The 26,208-nt window shown below is 39.3% G+C and overlaps 1 protein-coding gene across 4 annotated transcripts in view; it reads left to right on the top strand.

The window, feature by feature from the left end:
• Positions 1 to 26,208, top strand: part of SPATS2L (spermatogenesis associated serine rich 2 like) — a 171,076-nt gene that overhangs the window by 50,933 nt on the left and 93,935 nt on the right. For 2 of the 4 annotated variants that reach the window (XM_057503811.1, XM_057503808.1), the window contains exon 1: positions 3,058 to 3,127. The exons of the other annotated variants lie outside the window; for them this stretch is intronic. In XM_057503811.1, coding sequence (XP_057359794.1) covers positions 3,126 to 3,127 — 2 coding nt within the window. In that variant the 5' untranslated portion in view covers positions 3,058 to 3,125. Of the gene's footprint in view, positions 1 to 3,057; positions 3,128 to 26,208 lie in introns of those variants that run through there. 4 annotated transcript variants of the gene reach the window in all.

Genomic DNA, 26,208 nt, shown 5'->3' with positions numbered 1-26,208 from the left:
ACATTTGAAAATACCTTGATTTCAGATTTCTCAACCTAGGGGAGCAGAGAAGGAGGGAAGAAAAAGTCCATGTGATTTGTTAGCCACATCTGAGAAGGGTTCTGCGGATGGAAATGTGGCCCCATTTAAACTTCCCTAAAGCATCATGATCACTGCATTGAAATTTGGGACTCTGATTGTGCAACTCTGACGGAGGCCCCTGGTATGTGTTTGATGGGTATATTTGGTGAAACATAAAAGCAGTGTCATTCCTGTCTGCTAATCAAGGGCCAGAACCAGCCCCCACACATCTGCCTAGCTGTTCCTTACTGCTGTTATGGAAATAAACCTCTCCTTTTTCAAAGGCAGTCACTACCCCTGAAGGGGAGAATGATTGCTGTGGATGAGGTCCCCAGATCTTCTCACCCACCATGAACCCTCTGCCACCCCTCCCCCAAAAGCTGAGATACCCCAAATGTTCAAACTAAATCTAAGCGCCCTTTATCTTCCCACAAAGAACTTTCTCTTTCACAAAGAACTCTTAGTTTAATTTATCTCTTAAAAAATAATTCAGGTGTTTGCCACTCAGACACATTGTTCTTGAGAAGTAAGTAGATAATTCTCCCTGAAGCAGTGACTTTTACAAGTACAATGTTGTCCTGGAAAACAGATAATACACCATGCTGTCATAGGAAACTACAGCTTTTAACATCTTTGTGACTGATCTCTGGTCCTCTTTTTAGTGCAAAGAGAACATTCCACAAATATCAAAGTGGGCCTTTGCTAAAGATGGCCCGTCCACCTTTTGCACGGCTGAATCCATTGGAAAATTACCCTCTTGATGTCAGTGAAGGATTAGTGAAGTTAAACATTTGCTGAGTGAGTTTGTTTTTGAGAGGAGTCACTTCAGGAAAGCATGTTGAAACAAACCTAAGCTTAGATAATCATGAGTAATTATTTGCCTATGTCCATAATTTTAACAATGTGAATCATTAGCTCAGACCCTCTCTTTTATCCCAAAGAGGAACAGACCATGAATGAATGTTAGTGAAGGCTCTTTGTTCTTAGTAGAAAAGGATGTTGATGTTCCTCACCTCCATGCAATGAGATGACTTTAGCATAGCCTCGTGGCCATGGAAACGGAGCCGTAGGTCTTGTGCAGTGTCACTGACCAGCTCCAGAGAGAGTCCTCTGGCCTTCATGCTCACCTGCTCGGTTTCATGCCTCCGAAGTCCTCACCAATGTGGGAGGCGAGTTATTGCCAAGGATTCTTGTTCATGTCCTTTCTTTCTATTTTGAGGGGTAGTTTGTAGAAAATACAAATAGCTTTAACTACCTGTAGATGTATTTTAACTTGCTTTCAGGGATACATGAGAAAATGCTTTTCAATTTAAGAGAAAATAGCCATGAGTTTGTTACTTATTGCTGTGACTGAACAAAAGAGATTTTAGCAACAAAGACAGTACCTTTGACATCCTGCCAGAGTTGTGTTTCGTAGCTAAACATGACATTTGGGAAATGTCAACTATCAGTGACTTTTTAAAAATTGTAGTCAAGTATGGTTGGCTACACGTACAATCCCTGACTTACAAGAACTTGACAAACAAGTTTCCAGGAGACATGAAAGGCCGCCCTTCCTCCATCTCTCCGTTTCCAGAATCCCTTTTATTTCTCCTCTTTGCCCTTCCGCCCCCCACCTCCCACCTCTGTCCCCTCAAGGCCAGAGCCTCTTCAGCACTGCTATGGAAACTGCCTGTGCAAACTTGGCTCTTCTGTGGTTTCCGAAGTGGAAGACGAAGCTGCATATGACAGGCACGTGGGGCTGGACCCCAGAGGTTGCTTCTGGGCGGGACCAGGTGAACTCCTCGGTGTTTTCTCTATGGTGGCATGATTCCTTTTAGCTTTACTTACTTTTACTCTCTGGACTTACAAGTATCCTTCTTTTAAAGATCTGGATATCTGTGAGAGGGTTGAGGAAAGCAACCTTAGTTATGTGAATTGGGTCGAGCTATAGTGACCACACATACAAACACACAACCCTTGTGTATGTTTAGTATTTTGTATCCCACTGTTTACAAAAGGCTTCCACACACAGACACACACACACACATTTGTTCCTCACCACTGCTTTACGATTGGTGAAGCCGGGACTCAAAGAACTTGAAATATTGGAGCTGCTGGAAGCAGGACTAGAAATTGCTAATTTAAAATCGGGATTGAATTCTCTTTCCATTCCATTTTCCATTGTGTATGTCAATACTTTTATACATGTATGTGTTTTCCTATATACACACACGTGCTAACTAACATCTTTTCCTTTTTAAATAGTGAAGCAAACATGTTTGCAGATGATTAGCAAGCAATAGACTTCAGAGCATCTCAAACCATCTCTGACCTTGATATTCTGCTATTTTACAAGATCCTTACATCAGGAAGGTAAAAATTAGATGACTGGAGCTTATTTCATAAGCTTTAGAGATTCAGAGTGCTCTGTGTATCTATAAAACACACTTAAAAAACTGAATGTTAAGATGGCATAACTTGACTAAGAAATATCTAGTAATTGTTAATTAAATAATTAATAGAATTCATGATTTATATTTCTGTTTACAGGCCTAATCCCAACACTATATATATATGCATCTGTGATTTGAGTTACTTATAGTAAGTCAGTCTCCTCTTGGTAAATGAGTACAAAATGTATTTGAATTCCTTAGCAGAAAGCCAGGTTCATTAGATATTTTCAGATGGTAACCTTTCCAGTCAAGACCTAAGTAATGCAATTCTGAAACTGAAAATAAGATGTGCATAAAAGCACATTATGCAGGCCTATTTATAGTAATAATAATGATCACTCTAAACAGATTGTCTCACTGGCAACGAACATACAATGGGAACATCATAAGAGATGAACTCTTGCCGTTTTCTGAGATAGAAAATTCTCACATTTTACATAAAACCAGAAGTAAAAATGGTTCCAAGAAAAAACATGTGTTAAGAATTATAAGTGTTTAGCTTCGAAGGAGGGAAAAAAATTGGGTTATCACAAACATTGCTTTTTTTCCTCCCAAAATATAAAAACAGTTTCCCTTCTTTGACTCCATGATGTCATACTCAGAATAAGAAATGGTGAAGAAAATGGAACTATGTAAGTGAATGGCAAACCTGCTATCAATTAGATTTAATAGGAAAATCCGAAAACAGTGTGGTAAATATCTAACAAAGCCTTAAAGATCATGGAATTATTTGTTAGAATCTTGATTTATGATGAAAACTGTATAAAGTTCTACCTGAATATTTTCTTGACAACCGTAACATCATCCTGCAGCATATTTCACAGATACCGAATTTCGTTTCATTCACTTTTCTTTTACCACCAGGTTTTCTTAGGCCTGTGTTTAGCCCTCTAGTCTGCCTCACTGTTCCTGATGGTCATTCCTGTGACAGTATCTATAGAATTATGCTTTGGACCCTGTTGCAGTCTTTAGCCATGTTGGCTAAGTGAGGCCTCTGAGAAATGAAGCCAAGCACACAGTGTCACGAAAAGACTTCTCCCTGCCTGAACAGGACAGAAACGTGCAGCCTCTAATTCTCAGCTCACCCTTTCACTTTCTTTGGAAACCGGTAGGCAGATACAGAGACCAGTAATGTCTGCCTTTTAAAAAACCTGGAAAGGGGGAAAAGCCACTGTGTAACAGATGTGATTTTTTTTTTATTAAATACCTCTTGTTGTCTTAGTTTAAATCAGATTTGAAAAGCCAACCCACACCAAATGACCTTTTCCATATTTTAATACACCTTGGCTAAATTTTAAATCACAGGTTGTATTTTATATAATGAAGGTAGGGAAACTTTATTCCTGTTTCTCACAGAACGACAAGTACAGCGACTTGGTTTACATCCATTTACATTCAAGTAGACCATCGTAACAATAACCATGAACTAGCACTGGTTTTAAAGTCTTTGCAGTTGATTTTAGAGCACCCGTGTATGTAGTGGAGCCATGCCTGTCTCAAAGTGCATTGCACACATCTTTGATATGACAGGGCTGATCAGTTTGACTTCATAACTGAAGGCCCCCAGGCACACAGAGCCTGGGAGAGACTTGCTTAACCACTGAGACAAGGAAACTGCCCTGATGTCAAGGAGCTAATGTTCTGTCGCTTGCCAAACATTCCTGCTACAGATTGGTGTTCTAAAATTTTCATGAACCTAGTAGAGAAACAAATTGTGTGGTCTGGATTTAATATTATCTGCCTAAAAGGAAAGAAGTGAAGTTAGCCAGAAGGCCAGATGGCAGCTCTATTTTTTTTGCAGAACTCTATTTGGAAAGTGAGTTATATGTAATTTTTGGTCATTTTTTACCATCTTAGGAGACCATTCTCAGAACAAGTCACTGAGGGATATAGCACACATGTTTCAAAAAATGAACTGCACAGGCATAAGCACATCATGTACCCTGTCCACAGATTTATAGACATTTGGTGAAAATGCTTGCATTTCTTTTTCTTCTAGCATTGTTATGACCTACTCCTCTCTCCTATCTTTCTTATCATTCAGCTGCCTAACTTAACCCAGAACTAAACTTCTTAGCTCACAATACCATGAAGTTCACATTTAGGGAAAATGTGGCTGAAAATGTCATGAATTTATCACCAGTCTTCCTCTTGTGGTTGACTAAGTTGTCACTCAGATGCAGAAAACCAGCAGTTGTCAACTGCATACACACAAACGTGATGTTTCCTCTTTTTTTGAGGCAGACTGCCATATCTAGATTGCATCTTCCCACAAACTTAGTAATTAATACCTTGGACTCTTGAAAATTTAGTCCATATTCATGTTTAAAAGTTTTACTTTGAGGTTATAGGGTGAGCCCTAGGCTGTTAAGTAGGAACAAAGAAACATCAATTCACACTGGGGTTACTTATCATTGCAAATCAGGATGAAGAAAATTTCAAGAAATCAATTAAGGTTGTTCATTTTCCAAACAATGGGATCGTCTCTAGGCATATTTGGTTTCTTCTCTTCCTCCATGCCTTACTGGTTACCAAGGCTGGATCACATTCCTTCTAATTGATTTTTACTTTCATTCTTTCTTCTCCATTATCACCTTTATCACTCTAGTCCTCCTGTGGTCTCATTCCAGACCCTTCAGAGCTGCTCTGACCAAATCCAAATATTATTTCATCCAATATGCATCGGAATCCCAGTCTAATCTTCGTAAAGCATTGATATCATGATGATATTTACATCCTAACAATATTCAGTGGTTCCATATTTTGTACTAGAGCAAGTCAGATCCAGATAACTCTGCTAGATTTCAAAGCCCAGGGTAAATGTACCACTTTCTCACTTTTCTCTCTCATCCAATAACATACTTTATTTCCTGCTACTCTACAGTATGTTGGTGCTGAATCAGTGTCTGATGAAAGGCAACCTCTATCCCATTTCTGTGATGTCTGTTCTTGGAATAAGATATTTCAAGATAAGTCACACTTTTTCCTTTTGGTTTGATAAATACCCATGCCTCTACCTTCTCCTTGCAGTTCAAATCAATAGTTTTTTCCTGAGCATCTGACATTGTACTGAAAGTCATCTTAACAGTGTATGTTGAGGAGTACAAGGCTGTGTGAAACAGGGTCCCTGCTATACTGCCTGAGTCTGTCTGGACTGCTCCAGACCTCTGAACACTTCTCTTCTGAGCTTCTACGGTACTTAAAGTTTAGACCAATGGGCTACAGAGTGGAGTGCTCAAAATAATCCAAAGGGATGCAGGAAGAAGGTATCAAAATTTCTATTTACATTTTTTGTATCTTTGCAAATTTCTAATTTACAGTACTTTTTAAAGTATATTAGTAATATCTTGGCATGATAATGGGGTAACAATATTTACTGTGGCAAGTATCTAGTAATATACATAATTATTCAGTCACTGTGTTGTACATCTGGAACCAACATAATATTGTTTATGAACTTTATGTCATAAAAAAGTACATACTATATTAGTATGAAGGTATATGTTTAACATTTACAAATAAATATACATACATTTGCAAGCATTTTTACTAATAGAGTAAATGATCAAAAAATATACAGAGCCTCCAATTCAGAACAATTTCACTGGGGTTTTAAGGAGGTCAGCAGACTGGCCCACCCAAATCCATTCATTAGCTCTTCAAAAATTATTTACTATTCCCCTAGTGTGCCAAAGAGCATTGAGAGATAGAGAAGTTATGCAAGAGGAGATCAGAATGTCACCTTTATTTCTGATAAATACTCTCTGGAAAATGTGTCTTTAGATCGAGCCAGGATGGTTTGCTAATACTTCACCCCTGCAATAAGCAGGCCCAGGAAAAGGTGAAATGGAGATTACAGCCCCATTTCTATCTCACTGTTCCCAGCCAGGCGCCAGGCCCATATCCAAAGCTTTCTGAATGACCAAGAGCCAGTGAGAAGGTACCCTTTTTGCATCCTGGCAGAAGGATTTTAACAGAAGAGAGAAAGGAAAGGAGGGGAATGAGTGGGACATGCTCAGTTTATTCTGTCAGAGGCACCTATGACATAAACCACTCCTTCTTGGGGGAAGGAAATAAGGTAGCAGGTGGAGAAGGGTCAGTAGCGTTCCCATAATATGGGAGTCCCTCCTAAGAAATATGTCCTTGTTGTTTCAGCTTCTATTACCTCCTAATAAATAATATTTTGTTGTTTTAAACGTATCTCCCTAAAAAAGAGCACTCTCTTCTCTTTTACCAAAAGAACAAGCAAAACACATAAAACCTGTTGACAGGATTTTGAACTGTGTGCTTGAAGGCCTAAGATGTGTGTGTACTGAGGCCGGAGCTTTGTCATTACACAGCCCTGCCCCAGCATTCATTATCTGGTTTCCCAACACTGTTGATAGGATAGAATGAGGCTGTGTATGTGTGGTGTGGGGGATGGGGGTGGAGCTAGGAAAGGAGTTTCACAATTACCCAGATGAGATTGACAGCACCACCATTCTTTTTAAACACGCATGCTCATGTGCACACACACACACACACAGATACACACAGTGTTCCTATCATAAAATTTTGTGACCTCTGGCACATTATATAATGGAAGACATGGGTTGAAGCATGCAGTGTGAGAAACAAAGCAAAGAGAAATAGATGCTTGTTGCTTACTGCTTGTAAGCAGAAAAAGATTTAGTGTCATTCTAGAGAGAGGGAGAGAGAAAGAGATAGAGCTGAATTGGAAGCACATCTGGTCCCTGGGTGAGGGACCTTACTGAGGTCACCTAGTCCATCCTCATTCCTTCCTGCATGCCCTCGTAGGGCAGATCTCTAACATGACATCCTGGAAGATTAAAATCCTATCCAGTTTTAAAATATCTACAGAGAAAGAGATTTCACAACCTCCCTCATAACTAATTAAAATGATTAAACCGTAGGCTCCAAGAACACTTTTCTCCAGACTTCCTTCAATTTAGAATGATTCCTTTCATAGTGGAAGAGACAGTTCACCACCATCCTTTGTCTGATGCAGTGATATTAAATTGACCACTAAATGTAAACCTGCATAAGCCTGTCCTATGACTTTCTTTGTTTACCTTGAGTCGTCTCTGTGGCACCTCTTTGTATCCTTGCCAACTTTCTACATCCCATTTTAGTTCTGGAAACGAAATAAAATGGCTATGTGATGCTTTCATGTGCTTCCATGTGTTTATCCCAAATATTCATCTTTTAAAAAAAGCTATAAAGATAATTCAAAATCAGCTTTTTTTACCTGTCCATTCTGATTTCTTTGGGATACTTGGACATTTATATATAGTTCATTAGGATATAGAAAGCTTTGTAGTCCAGAAATGTGACCTTCAGGAAGGTCAGTACAAGAAATTTTTTGACTAAGTATTAGGACGTCTATTTGGCTGCTGGGATTAAAGCAAAACAACAGTGGCTTGAAAACATAAAAGTCGATTTCTCCCTTATGAGTGGTCTAAGGGTACAGGCTGACATGGAAGCTCCACAGTGATGGGGACCAGTCTTCTAAATTTTTTGCTCTGCTGTCCTGTCTTTATGGCTTCCAATTCCAGCTCTTATCACACTTTAGTGGACAGAAGACAAGACTCTTGTTTCTAAGGGTACAATCAAGAAGTTGTGCGTATCACTTCCGTTCAAATCCCATTGGCCAGAACTTTGTTACATGAACATACTGAGCTGCAAGGGAGGCTGCAAACCCTGGCCTCTAGCTGGGTGACCATGTGCACAGGTAGGACTTCAAGGTTCAACTACTAAATGAAGAAGAAGAGAATGGATTTGGGGAATAGTAGTTAGCTCTGCCTGTGGCTTTGCGAAGCCAGCCTGAGAAGCATATGTTGACTATGAGTTGAGCCTGGGGACTTGCAAGCAGTGTAGAAAAGACCTAAGGACATGAAGAAGTAGGAAACCAGCAATAGAAGCCCAGATTACCATATAAGATTGGCGTGGACCTCAGGTCTAGGGTTCGCTAGTAAGGTACACCTCTTCTGCTACTACAACGGAAGTTGAAGCATAACTTGAAGAATATTCCTTTATTACTGTACAACTGAATTAAAGTAGGTTTTCTAAGTGAAGTTTTCAAACTGAGTAGGATTAATATAAAACCAAGATCATAGATTTATTTGGTTACTCTGATTTCAGGCCGCAGAAGCCATGCTGTCCTAGTGCCCCTTGATCTACACCATCCTATTAGTCTAAGGTATTGCTAAACTTCTCTAAAAGGGGCAGTAACATGTATGTGAGGCCTGTAATGATAGAAACAAACCTTTTTAAATGCTAGTTAATTGAAAATTTTAATTTAGAAAAACACTGTGCTATTACCACCCCACTGTTAAGATCCACATTACTTCATGAATGTTCTGGGAAAATAAGCATAACATGACACTTGCTGATGACAGCACTACACATATTCCATCTAGGCCTTGTACGTCATATTTGTTCACTTGATTAGCTGGGTGCTTGTTCCTGTCCTGTGTCCATATTCATCTTTTTCAAATGTAACCCTGGTTTTCATCTCAACCTGACAAGACCAACCTGGATTTTGACAGTCACACTGATTTTTATCTTTTTAAACTACTAGAAGCAAAATCTGATTTTGTTCCTGGCTTTTGCTATTGAGAAAAGTAGTAAAAACCAAGACATAATTAGATCAGGGACATCCATTATTTTAACCAGGAACAAAAAGTAAATATATAGCTCTTCCTAAATTTTGGATTAATTTAAGTGTACAGGGGAATGTTAAAAATTGCATTTAAAATGTGTTTCTCAGAGGGTCATTTGATATACAGATTAAACATTTCTATTGTCTATTGCAGAAATAATAATATAATAATAATGAAAATTCTCATTTGTTGAGTGCTCAAGAGGTACCTTCCCTGCACCAATTTCTGTGGCCGAAGCTTAGGCCTCTAATCATACCCACCCAAACTGCATGGCTACTACACAGCAGAGGAAGGAAAATCCAGAGGCTTTGGTGCAGAATAAAGAGTAAGTTCTAGTTCAGGACTGTTATCCTCTTTAAATAGATGGTGCATTCTCAATAGAAGCCAGATTGCCCCCTGTGGGGTGAAAATTGGTTCTTGGAGAGTGAAAAAATCAGACATTATGGCTGAAGTCAGAGCAACAGGGAGATGTGACTATGGAAGAGTATCTGGGACCTCTGTGTGTCACTGGCTTTGAGGACAGAGGACAGGGGACATGAGCTGAGGGATACAATGGACTCCAGGTTCTGGAAGAGGCAAGGAAACAGATCCTGTGGAGCCTCCAGAAAGGAATGCAGCCTTGGCAACACCATGATTTTAGCGCTGCAGAACTGTAAGATAATATATTTGTGTTCTTTGAAGCACTAACTTTGTGCTAATCTGTCACAGCAGCCTGATGCATTCAGTTTCCTCTCCTGTTCAATGAGAATAGAATGATGTACGTCACAGGTTTGTGGTAAGCATTAAATAAAATAATCTGTGAGAAGTACTTAGCATAGGGAACATTGTGACATATCCTGGCCTTGCTGGTGTTCAGTCAGGCAAGGTGTGTACTGTAGGTGCACTTTTCCCAAGTTTAGGTTGTGATAGATTTGTTTTCGTCAGTGACAACAGTCAAATTTTATACTGGCCCTCTCACTTTAAGGGGACTTTATAGATTTCCCCTCAGATTTGTTCTGAGCTCATAGAAAATGTCCAGTGTATGGATCTTGAAGAAAAAGGGTAGAGCCTGCTGTTTGTATTGATTTTATATTTCACTTGTGCAAAGTTCCTTTTAGTGACTTCCACATACCACCAACTCTTATTAGGACCTTCCCCAAACCTATTCTCTCCCACTTTTCTTCCCCTGCTTTTGCGCTGTCTGAAGAAATATCTGAAGCCTTGGTGGGGTCTGTGGAGAGGCAGGGGGGAAATGCCCAGCAATAACAGGAGCAAAGCGCCAGCTGCTAAGCAACCCAGTGAGGAAGGGGGCCCCCAGGTGGGGCTGCCATTCCAGAGAGAGGCATTCCAAGTGTGAGCCTGACGGGCCTGGGAAGGAGGAACTCGGGTGTAATGGGGTTTTTCACCTTAAGGAAAGTGTGTGTGTGTGTGTGTGTGTGTGTGTGTGTGTACTTTCATTCATTTCTTTTTTAAATGACTAAGAAAAACCTGCTGAAAATGAGAATCTTCACAATGTAACATTTACCAACTTGCTTGAGGAAGCCAGTTGGGTAGAGCCTGCTGTAAATGAAGTGAAGGCTACAGGTTTTTCTCTATCTTTGTTGAGTCAGTTATTTTCACAGAGAACAGCTTTTGCATTATCACAGGAAAGAAACCAACAGAATTGTATCCTACTACCCAAGTGCTAAAACTACGTGTGTTTACATATGCTAGCTTTATTCCTCACAGCATTGCTGTAAATGAGATATTCTCACTCTCATTTCCTGCTGTGGAAGAGGGACTAGCCTCCCAATATCACTGTGAAACAGAAATAGATGTATTACCGCCATTTACAGCTAAAGACCAGGAGCTCAGGCAGGGTGGCAGCTGGGCTGGTTGACTGGAACAGCAATGCGACTGCTGTCCCGGGCTGCTGCTAGCTGGGTGCCTCTGCAGGACCTTTCCGCTGAGGCCATGCTTCAAGGCCTAGGTTTTAGTCTTCAAGATCCATACACTGGACTTTCCCTATGAGCTCAAAAATGCTCAGACTCTATAGTGATATACTCAGGCTAACAAAATTTTTTATGGTTGATGGATCAACCGGAAAATTTATGTCTTTATTTTTTGGGTGGCATTACTTTCTTTCAAAAGACCACATCATCCCCTTTCCAGTATCAAGGAAAGACTTTTCTTGCCCTCTACACCACTCTGTCCCAGAGTTCTTTCCAAAATATGCATCTGGCCATTTTCACTCCCTTGCTTGTGACCCTTCAGGGATTCCTTGCTGCTCTAAGGATTGAAGTCTAGACTTCACTACCTGAGTCACAAGGCTCTCTCTCTCTAGACTCATCTCTTCCCTCCTCATTCAGCTCTAGAGACACTAAACTACCCGGGCCTGAATCTTTGCATCTGGGCTTGGGTGTGTTTTGTTTCCTCTGCTAAGATCATGTTCTTCCCCTTTCTTTTCCCTTCACTGCATATCATCCACCTGGCTAAGTCAGGGCCAGCTTAGATCTAACACTCATCTAGAAGCTTTCCTTGACCTTCCTAATCTCAGTTTATGCCTCTCCTCAATTCCAAGTCAAAGTGCTCTGATAAAACCTTGTACATCCTCTGTATTAGCCTATGTTGACTTGTGTTCTGTTTGCTTGTTAGTAATCCTCACCAGGACCAAAGTTCTCTGAAGCCATTGATTTCACTCTTCTCCTACCTAGTACTTGGCACAAATAATGTATATGGGAGGTACTCAGTAAAATATTTTTGTTCTTACATCCATCCATTTTTAGCTAGAGGAAGTCAGTGAAGTCTTTTACTAATCTAAGAATTTCAAGTGAAGGAAGTTAAATAAACTATTAGATGAGAACTGTGGTATCAAATAAGAAAAACTCTTCAAATTTTGCTGATTATCCACAGACTTAAGTTGGTAAAAGACGTAATACCATATATTAACTGTGTGAAATACTTGATATGAAAATAAAGGGGAGAAAGAGAACAGCTAACCTGCCAGTAATACAAGTGTGAATGTCAAATGTAAACCATTTCAATAGTTTATACATGATATCTTCTCAGTTAATTCCCTGGTTAAGGAATCCATGTCGAACTACAAGATTGTATTTGACTTATACATTTTGAAAGTTACTTCTTTCTGCATTACTAATGCTTATCATCGGAATCAGAATCTTACTATGTCTCAGGTACTTTTTGCTAGTAAATTAAACATGTTTAGGTATTTCATTAATATACTATATATAATAATCTTAAGTAGTAATTTACTGAGAGTTCCTGTACATGTGATTAATTTTTCCTCAAATTTGCTCCATATTTCCTGGTAATTGTGACTAATTCAGGACTTCAAAATAGACTGAAAACTTTTCAAAAATTCCTTCTTAGCCTTACTACAAAGTCTTGATCAATATTATTGATACACTGAGTAAACTCACTACAAGTCATTTTTATTCTCTGTTTTTAGTTGAAAGTTTCCTTGCCCAGTGCAGAATTTCTTTTATCTTTGGACAAAACTGTGTTTGGTCTAGCTGATAGATTAATCAGAATTAAGGGATTTTTTCTCCACTACTTTCCTGCATTGCTGCTTATATAGCAATCCATGATGATCTCTGACCTCCTGACTCAGCAAAGCCCACTTCCAGGTCAAGTGGCCTTGACCTTGTGTGGACAGAGCACATTTTGTCAGCAGCACACCAAAGAAAAATGGATTTGTTGTTCCTCTACTGGCAAGTTACTCTGAGCTCAAATCACTTCTGATGAAAATGATTTGATGACTCAAAATCTTGGTACTAAAATCATGATGAAATTATATACTTTCCAAAAAAATAAGAATATATCTCCATTCCACATGGAAAATAATTGCGGTTATTTTAAGGACAGCTTTTGTATTTAATCATTGACTACTTTTTTTTTTTTCGTAGATAATTATTTTTTATTGAAGGGTAGTCGACACACAGTATTACATTACATTAGTTTCAGGTGTACAACACAGTGATTCAACATTTATATACATGATAATTCTAGGTACCAGCTATCACCATACCAAGTTGTTACAATATTTTGACTATATTCCTTATGCTATACATTACATCCCAGTTACTTATTTATTTTATCATTGGAAGTGTGTACTTTGTTTGTTTGTTTGTGAGGGCATCTCTCATATTTATTGATCAAATGGTTGTTAACAACAATAAAATTCTGTATAGGGGAGTCAATGCTCAATGCACAATCATTAATCCACCCCAAGCCTAATTTTCGTCAGTCTCCAATCTTCTGAGGCATAACAAACAAGTTCTTACATGGAGAACAAATTCTTACATAGTGAATAAGTTACATAGCGAACAGTACAAGGGCAGTCATCACAGAAACTTTTGGTTTTGCTCATGCATTATGAACTATAAACAGTCAGTTCAAATATGAATACTCATTTGATTTTTGTATTTGATTTATATGTGGATACTACATTTCTCTCTTTATTATTACTATTTTTAATAAAATGCTGAAGTGGTAGGTAGATACAAGATAAAGGTAGAAAACATAGTTTAGTGTTGTAAGAGAGCAAATATAGATGATCAGGTGTGTGCCTGTAGACTATGTGTTAATCCAAGCTAGACAAGGGCAATAAAACATCCACGGATGCAGAAGATTTCTCTCAGAACAGGGGGGTGAGGTTCTAAGCCTCACCTCTGTTGATCCCCAATTTCTCACCTGATGACCCCCCTGCGACTGTGCCTGTCTTAGGTTGTTCCTCCCTTGAGGAATCTTACCCGTCTCTGACTAACCAGTCATCTTCCGGGGCCATACAGGGAAATGCAAAGTTGGTAAGTGAGAGAGAAGCCTTATTGTTTGAAATGGTTAGCTTCTTATTTCTTTGCGTATTTATGCCCTGTAGCTTCTATGCCCAGCATTTGTCTTGAGGTATCTTTACCACTTGGAAGAATTATGATACTTGGTAAATTTGATATGAGGCACGAATTCTATTTAAGGGTTGTAATTAAGAAGGAAGAAGAAAAGCTACAGAAGTAGCAGGCGGAAGAAAACATGGGAAGATTGATTATTTCTTTGACATATCTTCTTGTAGAGTAACTTCAGCATGTATAGGTTTTAAGCTACTACTTAAATTGCGCACACACATTAACGTAATAGGAGTATAGCTACATAACCAAAGCATACCTGTAATTTCCAGCCGTCTCCAGTGAAACCAAGAAAACCAGTTAGGCACCTTAGGCATTTGTGAAAACTTATCTGTGATATGGTGGATATTGTCCAACTGAACTTGAACAGTCTGAGAGAAATCAGACTAATTAAAACAACCCATTCCTGGGGAATGTTCACATCCCTTATGTTCTTTTAATAGTAAATAGTCTGTAGTGGTAAGATTTTGGAGCGCTACAGTTTGCACTTCTCCTAATTCTTGGTTGAGTTCCAACAGTATAGATCCAGTCAAATTTGTTGTTTTACTGTATGCACAGGCCAGCTTAGATATCTCCTTCCTCATTCCCATGGCAAGTCCAGGAACTGGTGGGATGAGTGCATCTACAGATGTAGCAGTGCGTGGATCTTTGTTGGGGTTTTTTGGTGATCATCTTCTGGCATGAGTCTTCCCGAGAGTGCTGATGTTGGAAGTTCTTTTTCATATCATATCTTAGTTCATTTTTGGGGTAGCCCAATTAGGCTTTGATCCTCTGTATAAACACAAACAGACCCTTTGCCTACACTTTTATATGCCCTTTATACTCTTGTGTAGAACTCATTGGAGGTTACCACACAGGAACTGCCTTTTTTTTTTTTTGGTATCACTAATCTACACTTACATGACAAATATTATGTTTACTAGGCTCTCCCCTATACGAGGTTCCCCGTATAAACCCCTTTACAGTCACTGTCCATCAGTATAGCAAAATGTTATAGAATCACTACTTGCCTTCTCTGTGTTGTACAGCCCTCCCTTTTCTCCTACCCCCCCATGCATGCTAATCTTAATACCCCCCTACTCCTCCCCTCCCTTATCCCTCCCTACCCACCCATCCTCCCCAGGCCCTTTCCCTTTGGTACCTGTTGCTCCATTCTTGAGTTCTGTGATTCTGCTGCTGTTTTGTTCCTTCAGTTTTTCCTTTGTTCTTATATTCCACAGATAAGTGAAATCATTTGTTATTTCTCTTTCTCCGCTTGGCTTGTTTCACTGAGCATAATACCCTCCAGCTCCATCCATGTTGCTGCAAATGGTTGGATTTGTCCTTTTCTTATGGCTGGGTAGTATTCCATTGTGTATATGTACCACATCTTCTTTATCCATTCATCTATCGATGGACATTTAGGTTGCTTCCAATTCTTGGCTATCATAAATAGTGCTGCGATAAACATAGGGGTGCACTGATCTTTCTCATACTTGATTGCTGCATTCTTAGGGTAAATTCCTAGGAGTGCAATTCCTGGGTCAAATGGTAAGTCTGTTTTGAGCATTTTTATGTACCTCCATACTGCTTTCCACAATGGTTGAACTAACTTACATTCCCACCAGCAGTGTAGGAGGGTTCCGCTTTCTCCACAACTTCGCCAACATTTGTTGTTGTTTGTCTTTTGGATGGCAGCCATCCTTACTGGTGTGAGGTGATACCTCATTGTAGTTTTAATTTGCATTTCTCTGATAGCGATGTGGAGCATCTTTTCATGTGTCTGTTGGCCATCTGTATTTCTTTTTTGGAGAACTGTCTGTTCAGTTCCTCTGCCCATTTTTTAATTGGGTTATTTGTTTTTTGTTTGTTGAAGCGTGTGAACTCTTTATATATTCTGGACGTCAAACCTTTATCAGATGTGTCATTTTCAAATATATTCTCCCATACTGTAGGGTTCCTTTTTGTTCTGTTGATGATGTCTTTTGCTGTACAGAAGCTTTTCAGCTTAATATAGTTCCACTTGTTCATTTTTGCTGTTGTTTTCCTTGCCCGGGGAGATATGTTCAAGAAGAGGTCACTCATGTTTTTGTCTAAGAGGTTGTTGCCTATGTTTTCTTCCAAGAGTTCAATGGTTTCATGACTTACATTCAGGTCTTTGATCCATTTTGAGTTTACTTTTGTATATGGGGTTAGACAGTGGTCCAGTTTCATTCTCCTACATGTAGCTGTCCAGTTTTGCCAGCACCATCTGTTGAAGAGACTGTCATTTCGCCATTGTATGTCCATGGCTCCTTTATCAAATATTAATTGACCATATATGTCTGGGTTAATATCTGGATTCTCTAGTCTGTTCCATTGGTCTGTGGCTCTGCTCTTGTGCCAGTACCAAATTGTCTTGATTACTATGGCTTTATAGTAGAGCTTGAAGTTGGGGAGTGAGATCCCCCTACTTTATTCTTCTTTCTAAGGATTGCTTTGGCTATTTGGGGTCTTTGGTGTTTCCATATGAATTTTTGAATTATTTGTTCCAGTTCATTGAAAAATGTTGCTGGTAGTTTCATAGGGATTGCATCAAATCTGTATATTGCGTTGGGCAGGATGGCCATTTTGACAATATTAATTCTTCCTAGCCACGAGCATGGGATGAGTTTCCATCTGTTAGTGTCCCCTTTAATTTCTCTTAAGAGTGACTTGTAGTTTTCAGAGTATAAGTCTTTCACTTCCTTGGTTAGGTTTATTCCTAGGTATTTTATTTTTTTTGATGCAATTGTGAATGGAGTTGTTTTCCTGATTTCTCCTTCTGTTGGTTCATTGTTAGTGTATAGGAAAGCCACAGATTTCTGTGTGTTGATTTTGTATCCTGCAATTTTGCTGTATTCCGATATCAGTTCTAGTAGATCTGGGGTGGAGTCTTTAGGGTTTTTTATGTACAGTATCATGTCATCTGCAAATAGTGACAGTTTAACTTCTTCTTTACCAATCTGGATTCCTTGTATTTCTTTGTTTTGTCTGATTGCCATGGCCAGGACCTCCAGTACTATGTTAAATAACAGTGGAGAGAGTGGGCATCCCTGTCTAGTTCCCGATCTCAGAGGAAATGCTTTCAGCTTCTCACTGTTCAATATAATGTTGGCTGTGGGTTTATCATAGGTGGCCTTTATTATGTTGAGGTACTTGCCATCTATTCACATTTTGCTGAGAGTTTTTATTATGAATGGGTGTTGAACTTTGTCAAATGCTTTTTCAGCATCTATGGAGATGATCATGTGGTTTTTGTCTTTCTTTTTGTTGATGTGGTGGATGATGTTGATGGACTTTCAAATGTTGTATCATCCTTGCATCCCTGGGATGAATCCCACTTGGTCCTAGTGTATGATCCTTTTGATGTATTTTTGAATTCGGTTTGCTAATATTTTGTTGAGTATTTTTGCATCTACGTTCATCAGGGATATTGGTCTGTAGTTTTCTTTTTTGGTGGGGTCTTTGCCTGGTTTTGGTATTAGGGTGATGTTAGCTTCATAGAATGAGTTTGGGAGTATCCCCTCCTCCTCTATTTTTTGGAAAACTCTAAGGAGAATGGGTATTATGTCTTCCCTGTATGTCTGATAAAATTCCGAGGTAAATCCATCTGGCCCCGGGGTTTTGTTCTATGGTAGTTTTTTGATTACTGCTTCAATTTTGTTGCTTGTAATTGGTCTGTTTAGATTTTCTGTTTCTTTGTGGGTCAATCGTGGAAGGTTGTATTTTTCTAGGAAGTTGTCCATTTCTCCCAGGTTTCCCAGCTCGTTAGCATATAGGTTTTCATAGTATTCTCTAATAATTCTTTGTATTTCTGTGGGGTCCGTCGTGATTTTCCTTTTTCGTTTCTGATACTGTTGATTTGTGTTGACTCTCTTTTCTTCTTAATAAGTCTGGCTACATGCTTATCTATTTTGTTTATTTTCTCGAGGAACCAGCTCTTGGTTTCATTGATTTTTGCTATTGTTTTATTCTTCTCAATTTTATTTATTTCTTCTCTGATCTTTATTATGTTCCTCCTTCTGCTGACCTTAGGCCTCATTCGTTCTTCTTTTTCCAATTTCGATAATTGTGACATTAGACCATTCATTTGGGATTGCTCTTCCTTTTTTAAATATGCTTGGATTGCTATATACTTTCCTCTTAAGACTGCTTTTGCTGCGTCCCACAGAAGTTGGGGCTTAGTGTTGTTGTTGTCATTTGTTTCCATATATTGCTGGATCTCCATTTTGATTTGGTCATTGATCCATTGATTATTTAGGAGCGTGTTGTTAAGCCTCCATGTGTTTGTGATCCTCTTTGCTTTCTTTGTACAGTTTATTGCTAGTTTTATGCCTTTGTGGTCTGAAAAGTTGGTTGGTAGGATTTCAATCTTTTGGAATTTTCTGAGGTTCATTTTGTGTCCTAGTATGTGGTCTATTCTGGGGAATGTTCCATGTGCACTTGAGAATAATGTATATCCTGTTGCTTTTGGATGTAGAGTTCTATAGATGTCTATTAGGTCCATCTGCTGTACTGTGTTGTTCAGTGCTTCCATGTCCTTACTTATTTTCTGCCCGGTGGATCTATCCTTTGGGGTGAGTGGTGTGTTGAAGTGTCCTAGAATGAATGCATTGCAGTCTATTTCCCCCTTTAGTTCTGTTAGTATTTGTTTCACATATGCTGGTGCTCCTGTGTTGGGTGCATATATATTTAGAATGGTTATACCCTCTTGTTGGACTGAGCCCTTTATCATTATGTAGTGTCCTTCTTTATCTCTTGTTACTTTCTTTGTTTTGAAGTCTATTTTGTCTGATATTAGTACTGCAACCCCTGCTTTCTTCTCGCTGTTGTTTGCTTGAAATATGTTTTTCCATCCCTTGACTTTTAGTCTGTACATATCTTTGGGTTTGAGGTGAGTTTCTTGTAAGCAGCATATAGATGGATCTTGCTTTTTTATCCATTCTATTACTCTATGTCTTTTGATTGGTGCATTCAGCCCATTAACATTTAGGGTGACTATTGAAAGATATGTACGTATTGCCATTGCAGGCTTTAAATTCGTGGTTACCAAAGGTTCAAGGTTAGCCTCTTTAGTATCTTACTGCCTAACTTAGCTCGCTTATTGAGCTGTTATATACACTGTCTGGAGATTCTTTTCTTCTCTCCCTTCTTATTCCTCCTCCTTGATTCTTCATATGTTGGGTGTTTTGTGCTGTGCTCTTTCTAGGAGTGCTCCCATCTAGAGCAGTCCCTGTAAGATGTTCTGTAGAGGTGGTTTGTGGGAAGCAAATTCCCTCAGCTTTTGTTTGTCTGGGAATGGTCTATCCCACCGTCATATTTGAATGATAGTCGTGCTGGATACAGTATCCTTGGTTCAAGGCCCTTCTGTTTCATTGTATTAAATATATCATGCCATTCTCTTCTGGCCTGTAGGGTTTCTGTTGAGAAATCTGACGTTAGCCTGATGGTTTTCCCTTTATAGGTGACCTTTTTCTCTCTAGCTGCCTTTAAAACTCTTTCCTTGTCCTTGATCTTTGCCATTTTAATTATTATGTGTCTTGGTGTTGTCCTCCTTGGTTCCTTTCTGTTGGGGTTTCTGTGTATTTCCGTGGTCTGTTCGATTATTTCTTCCCCCAGTTTGGGGAAGTTTTCAGCAATTATTTCTTCTAAGATACTTTCCATCTCTTTTCCTCTCTCTTCTTCTTCTGGAACCCCTATAATATAGATATTGTTCCTTTTGGATTGGTCACACAGTTCTCTTAATACTGTTTCATTCCTGGAGATCCTTTTATCTGTCTCTATGTCAGCTTCTATGCATTCCTGTTCTCTGGTTTCAATTCCATCAATGGCCTCTTGCATCCTATCCATTCTGCTTATAAACCCTTCCAGAGTTTGTTTCATTTCTGTAATCTCCCTTCTGGCATCTGTGATCTCCCTCTGGACTTCATCCCATATCTCTTGCGTATTTCTCTGCATCTCTGTCAGCATGTTTATGATTCTTATTTTGAATTCTTTGTCAGGAAGACTGGTTATGTCTGTCTCCTTCTCTGGTGGTTGTCTCTGTGATCTTTGTCTGCCTGTAGCTTTGCCTTTTCATGGTGGTAGGAATAGTTTGCAGAGCTGGGACGAGTGACGGCTGGAAGAACTTCCCTTCTTGTTGGTTTGTGTCCCTCCCCTCCTGGGAGAACAGCGACCTCTAGAGGCTTTTGCTGGGCAGCTGCGCGCAGACAGGGTTTCTGCTTCCTGCCCGGCTGCTATGGAGTTAATCTCCGCTGTTGCTGTGGGTGTCGCCTGGCTCGGGCCTCTGCTCCAAAGTGGTGGAGTCGCATTGGAGGGGGAGCGGCTGGGAGGCTATTTATCTCCGTAAGGGGCCTCCCTGCTCCCTGCAGCCCAGGGGTTAGGGTTCCCAGAGATCCCCGGATTCCCTACCTCTGGACTAAGTGTCCCGCCCTGCCTCTTTACGACTTCCAAAAAGCACCCGCCAAAACAAAACAACAATCACAAAAAAAAAAAAAAATTTTTTTTAATGAAAAAAAAAAAAAGAAAAAAAAGCTGGCCGCTCGTTTTTGTTTATTGTCCGGCCCCAGACTCAGGCATCTGCTCACCGGTCTTGCTGCCCTGTTTCCCTAGTATTGTGGTCCCTATCCCTTTAAGCCTTCCAAAAAGCGCTCGCCAGAACAAAACAGCAAAAAAAAATTGGTCGCTCGCTTTTCTTATGTCCTCCGGCACCCAGCCTCCAGTGCCCGCTCACTGTTCTTGCTGCCCTGTTTTCCTAGTATCCAGGGCCCCCTGCGCACGCACTGTGTCTGCACTCTGGCCAGGATGTCTGGGGCTGGGTGTTCGGCAGTACTGGGCTCCGTCTCCCTCCCGCTCTGCCTATTCTTCTCCCGCCAGGAGTTGGGGGGATGGGCGCTCGGCTCCCACGGGGCCGGGGCTTGTATCTTACCCCCTTCGCGAGGCGCTGGGTTCTCGCAGGTGCGGATGTGGTCTGGATATTGTCCTGTGTCCTCTGGTCTTTATTCTAGGAAGAGTTGTCTTTGTTATATTTTCATAGATATATGTGGTTTTGGGAGGAGATTTCCGCTGCTCTACTCATGCTGCCATCTTCCAATCCCTCAATGATTGACTACTTAATTTGCAAACGTAGATTAAGAAAATTAAGGAAGTAATGTCATATTTACCTGTCCTAGTATTGAAAGTAAATTCCAATTTTTATGCTGCATATGGGGTACATGGATACGTAAATTAAAGCTCAAACTCTGAAAGTTACTGGTCATGTGATGAGCAACTGAATAATATTGTGAATTTGGTTATATTCTTTTAGCATGTTATTTCCATGTAGGTGGTACGGCATATAGTTTATAAACAATGTAGTATTTTGTCTGTTAGCTCTAATTTTTTTAATTGTTTAATTGGATATTTCAAATTACATTAAGGGAAAATAAGAATGTTTTCATTATCAAAAGATTGAGAAGCCCTGTTTGACCTAAGGTCTGCAATTTAAAAAGAAAAGTTTGGTCAATTTCAGAATTTATGGCAGAGAAGAAACAGAAGGAGAATGAGATGTTCTAATGGAGCAGGAACCCAGAATCTAGGGGAGGCAAGAGTGGGGGTATCCAGAAACCCAAGAGAGGACACTTGATGAAGTTAAAAGGAGGAAGGAAAAAGTAGTGTCCAGACAACTTCCTTGCACATAGTAGGCACTCAATAGTTTCGAGTGAATAAAGGAACTTCAACCACCCAACCATATCATGCATTGGTTTAATTTACTTCTAATACAGCACATAAAGTGATACAAAGGTAATTAGTAGGAATAAAAAGAGACAAGCTATTTGGGCATCTGCTAGAAGTCTTATTCGTGTTTAAATGAAAACAGAGTCTCAGATACCAATTTACTTCACTGAAATGGTCATCTCTAAGAGGGTAAAGGAAAAGAAGGGAACTGCTGTTTTCGGTCTAATTTTAACTGAGAAGAGATTAGTTAATGAATAGAAATGGAAAAGAGCTTTATCCATTTATTTCAGTAAATTTTATTGAGTGCTGTGTGCCAAACACATGGAAGATTGTGACCATGTGATTTTAGCTTTTGTGATAACCAAGGATCACATGATGGATATAATCAACTATTTACTACAAACTTTAGAAGGAAATTTTCAAATATTTAGAGAAAAAGTAGATATGATTCTAAAACCTGAAACTCAAAAAGAGAAGATAATTAAAGAGATGGGAAACCCAACCCTAACATTCCAATCAGGGCCTTCTTTTTCTCCCAAAGCCCCTCAATCCTCCCTCCTCAAATCCAGTATCATGCTGGATCATGATTGCCTTTGTACTCATCTTATTTACTTTGATTTAAGCTCTAAGAGGCCAGGATCTCACCTATCATGTTTATCTTTGTATCCCCAGCAAACAGGACAGTAAAGGCACATAGCTGACACCCAGTGTATTATACACACACAATTCTTTAAAAATATAATGAATTTATCAGTAAACAATAATGAAATTCTGATAACATAAGATGAATATTTTTCCAAATTGTCAAAGAAAATATGCACACACAGACACACACTCCAAGGCTAACAGTCCACAATTTTTTAAATGATTAGAATTAGAGGTTTGAAGGTTCTAGAAAATGAGAGATGGCTGTGGCTGCAAAGGGCATGCCCAGATTAACCTAAACTATGAATGACCATTTAAAGAGGAATGCAAGGGGAGGCAAATAACGAAGAACAAATTCCAGAGAAAGAGATAATCCCACTAGAATAGTGTCAGAAAGCCTAGAATCCAGGTTGAGCTGAAGCATGTAAAAAATTCTAAAAACAACACAGGAGACTTAAAAAGCTGGCAAAGAACAACTCCACAGAAAATGAAGGTGATAAAATAGGGCAGACATAGGAAGCTGGAATGCTTGTGATTTCAAGTGAGTTGCACCCATTTTTTAAAATAACATAGTTATAAGTCCTGTCAAGACTGGATTACTATTTTTATTGTATTTTTTATTATAAAAGTTTGTAGAAAAAAGTACAAGAAAGGGAACAGGACCTCTGATCAGAAAAACAAAGGACTATTCATCTCTTCTTATTCTTAGCTTTAATCAAGGATCATGATTTCCCACCTGGTAAGGGTACAACACAAAGTGAGTAAAAGGGAGTTGAGGACCACAGTAGCACAATACCAGATCTTTAATCCTGCATCACAGATTGGGGTCTCCTGGCCCAGACTGTATCCACAGGCCTGAGAACTCACGTCTGTAACTGTCCCACTCCAGCCAGCCATCTGGGGGAATTTCAGCAAGTGGAGAAAACCCCAGATCCTGGAGATTAACACAAAGAGAAAAAACCCAGCAAAATCTTAGAATTTATTCGGAAACTTTTGAGAACTCTCAGAAAATAAAGCAATAATCATTAGGCACCAAAAAGAAGTCAAGCAGGAATAAATAGATCTCCTCTGCAGTAGTATAACTGGAAAGCAAAATGAAGAAAAGGTATACGATTTGCTATATACGAATTTCATCAAGCCAGTTTTCAGTATCTCAGGGTTTCATTATAGATTTAATGGAGATAAATGAACTGAAAAAGAGAATAGTTAAGTGGATTCACAAGTAGGTGAATTCACATAACCAAACCCAAACAGTGCTAACAAATGGTTCCATGTGATCATAAAGGATGATCTATAGACATCTACTGTTTTATCCTAGTTCTCTCTTTATCAAGGACTTGAATGATGACCTTTCAAGGTCATCTATAAAAATAATAGAAATAACAGACATCTGTTGAACTCTAATGTGTCAAAGGCTTTTTGTTACTCTCTATGTATTAGTTTATTTAACCCTTACAAAAGTCCTGTGTACATGATACTTTTATCTCCACTCTGTGAGTGAGTAAACTGCAGCATAGAGGGTTTCACTTCCTCCAGTTAAACACTGAGGTGTTGAGGTGGCAGGGCTGAGACTCTAGAGCAGACTGTTGATGACATAAGTCACATAAATGATCTCCTTCAATTTGTGGATGACTAAAGTGAGGTATGCAGGGAAAGTGGAAAGTGATAGATTTGTTATCCAAAAGAACGCTAACAGTGGAAAGACTGGCCAAATTAATCAGGAAAAATTAATTGGAACCAAATAACTCATGTACTTAAGTTCTAAAAAAAAACAACTGCAAAAGTAAAGATTGGGGAAATGGGGCTTACTAATACATCAAATGAGAAAGTGTTAGGAGTTTCATTTAATATAGGCTCATTATGACCAATGTATAGTGTGATGTGATTGTCAACAAAATACAATCTTAAGCTGCATTTAAAAAAGAATAAAGTTGTAGAATGAATATACATATAAAAATTAGAAGACTAAGTATATATGTTAAGAAGACAACACTATGTCACATGAGTCAATACTGTCACTTTCAAAAATAAACTTCTAACAGTCTGACAACACAAAATGTTTTATCCATAAAATAATTTAGGTACCAAAGAAATGCTTTCTGACTCTAACATCCTGTGATTCTGTGAATGATTTCATGTAGAATAGTGAAAGCATACTTAAGACACATCTGATAGTCTTGGAAAAGTGGTCAGGTTTATGGTGTCTGAAGGCACAACTAAGAGCTTTGCATGGGAAGTTAGAGGAACGCTGTTGATTCAGTTTCACCTAAGAATTTTCTCACAACTAGTCTTGTGCAGAAGAAGCTATGTTAGGAGGCATGGAATCTCCATCATGGAACTTGAGGAGATGCTGGATGGCCAGGTAATGAGGATACTGGAGAGGAGATCCACTTACAGGTTGGGAAGATGGGTGACCTCTTAGTCCCTTGTAACTCCCAAGATCCCAGAAGAGTAGACAACTGCTAGATCTCTCCCTGTGAAACAAGAGGTGAGGGATGGATGTGGAGTGGAGTGTTGAAGCTGTACCAGCTTGCAGGACTGTGGGGAAGTTGAGACCTGAAGATGTTTTCCATGGGAATTAGATTGAGTTATAAACCAAATCAAACAAAAAAATCTAGTTTAGAGAGAACACATTTGTTTGTGCCTTCCTGGCAACATTTTCTTTAAATTTTGTTTCAGTGGTAAGTCACAAATTGTTTTCCAACAAAATCATATGTTTGGAAGCACTTCTGGCCCTGCCTATAGGCACGCTCTTTCCATGACCATCTCAGACTCCCAGGCACCAAAATCCCAAAGGAAATAATTCACTTCTGGGAGTATGCCCAGTTATCAGCCAGACCTAACTTGGAGTCATTTTAAGCTTACAGACAATACATGACTAAGGCAGAATTAACCCACTCTAGATGCTTCATGGGAATCTTAGACTGAAGAGTAAGGACAAATTATAAAACTATGTTGTCTCTCCTTTGGGAATCTTGAAGTTGCAAGGGACTCATAGGTCCTCCACCTTCCTGAACTGTAAGTGAATCTCTTCTCCAATATCTCACTAAGTGGTCATGCAGCCTGTGCTCAAATTCTGTGACAGGGAACTCCTTACCTTATAAGACAACTTCTGCCATTTAAGGAAACCAGATATAATGAAAGAAAGGCAATGCAAGGAGACAACAAGTAATGGAAAGGGTGGGCAAGAATATGGAAAATGGTTTTGGAAACTATATTCCACAGTGATTTGCCCTCACTGAGAAGTAGAGCAAACTTTAAAACAGAAAACATTGTCCTTTGCATCGATGCTTTCTTATCCCATTTGGCCAAGCCAGCTTTACATTTCTGATTCTAATTCTTGTGAATGCTAAGACTTCCCAATTAGAATGAACCCACCAAATAATTTTTAAGTGATTCCATTTATTTGCATGGAACCAAAAGAATGGCAGCAAACTAACGGAATAAGGAGAAGCTTGGAGATCTGTTTCAGAGGGTTGAGTCCCCACCTTGCTTATGATCGCCTGTGCAACCATGGCTTTAGCTTCCCTATTCCTGGTTCCTTCATCTGTACAACAGAGATAATAATACCTACCTTGCAGAAGCATTGTGAGGAGTCAGGGGAAAGGCATAAACAGATAAAATCATCCAGTGTAGTGCCAGAAGAGGGTTTTGCTGTGTTCAGTGTTGTACCCCCAGCACCTTGGACAGTGCCTGGCACAAAGCAGGTGCTCAGTAAGTGTCTGTTAAATGAATACTGAATGAGTGAGTGAATGTGCTCTGTATATGATAGCTCTTGCAAAAGGCACAGCAATGTTATCAGACATGACAAGT

Source organism: Manis pentadactyla, chromosome 6 (assembly GCF_030020395.1).
Source record: "Manis pentadactyla isolate mManPen7 chromosome 6, mManPen7.hap1, whole genome shotgun sequence".
In the NCBI taxonomy this organism is placed as follows: Eukaryota; Metazoa; Chordata; class Mammalia; order Pholidota; family Manidae; genus Manis; species Manis pentadactyla.
The sequence above is the reverse complement of the archived record's forward strand: the minus strand, read 5'-3'. Positions and strand labels throughout refer to the sequence as shown.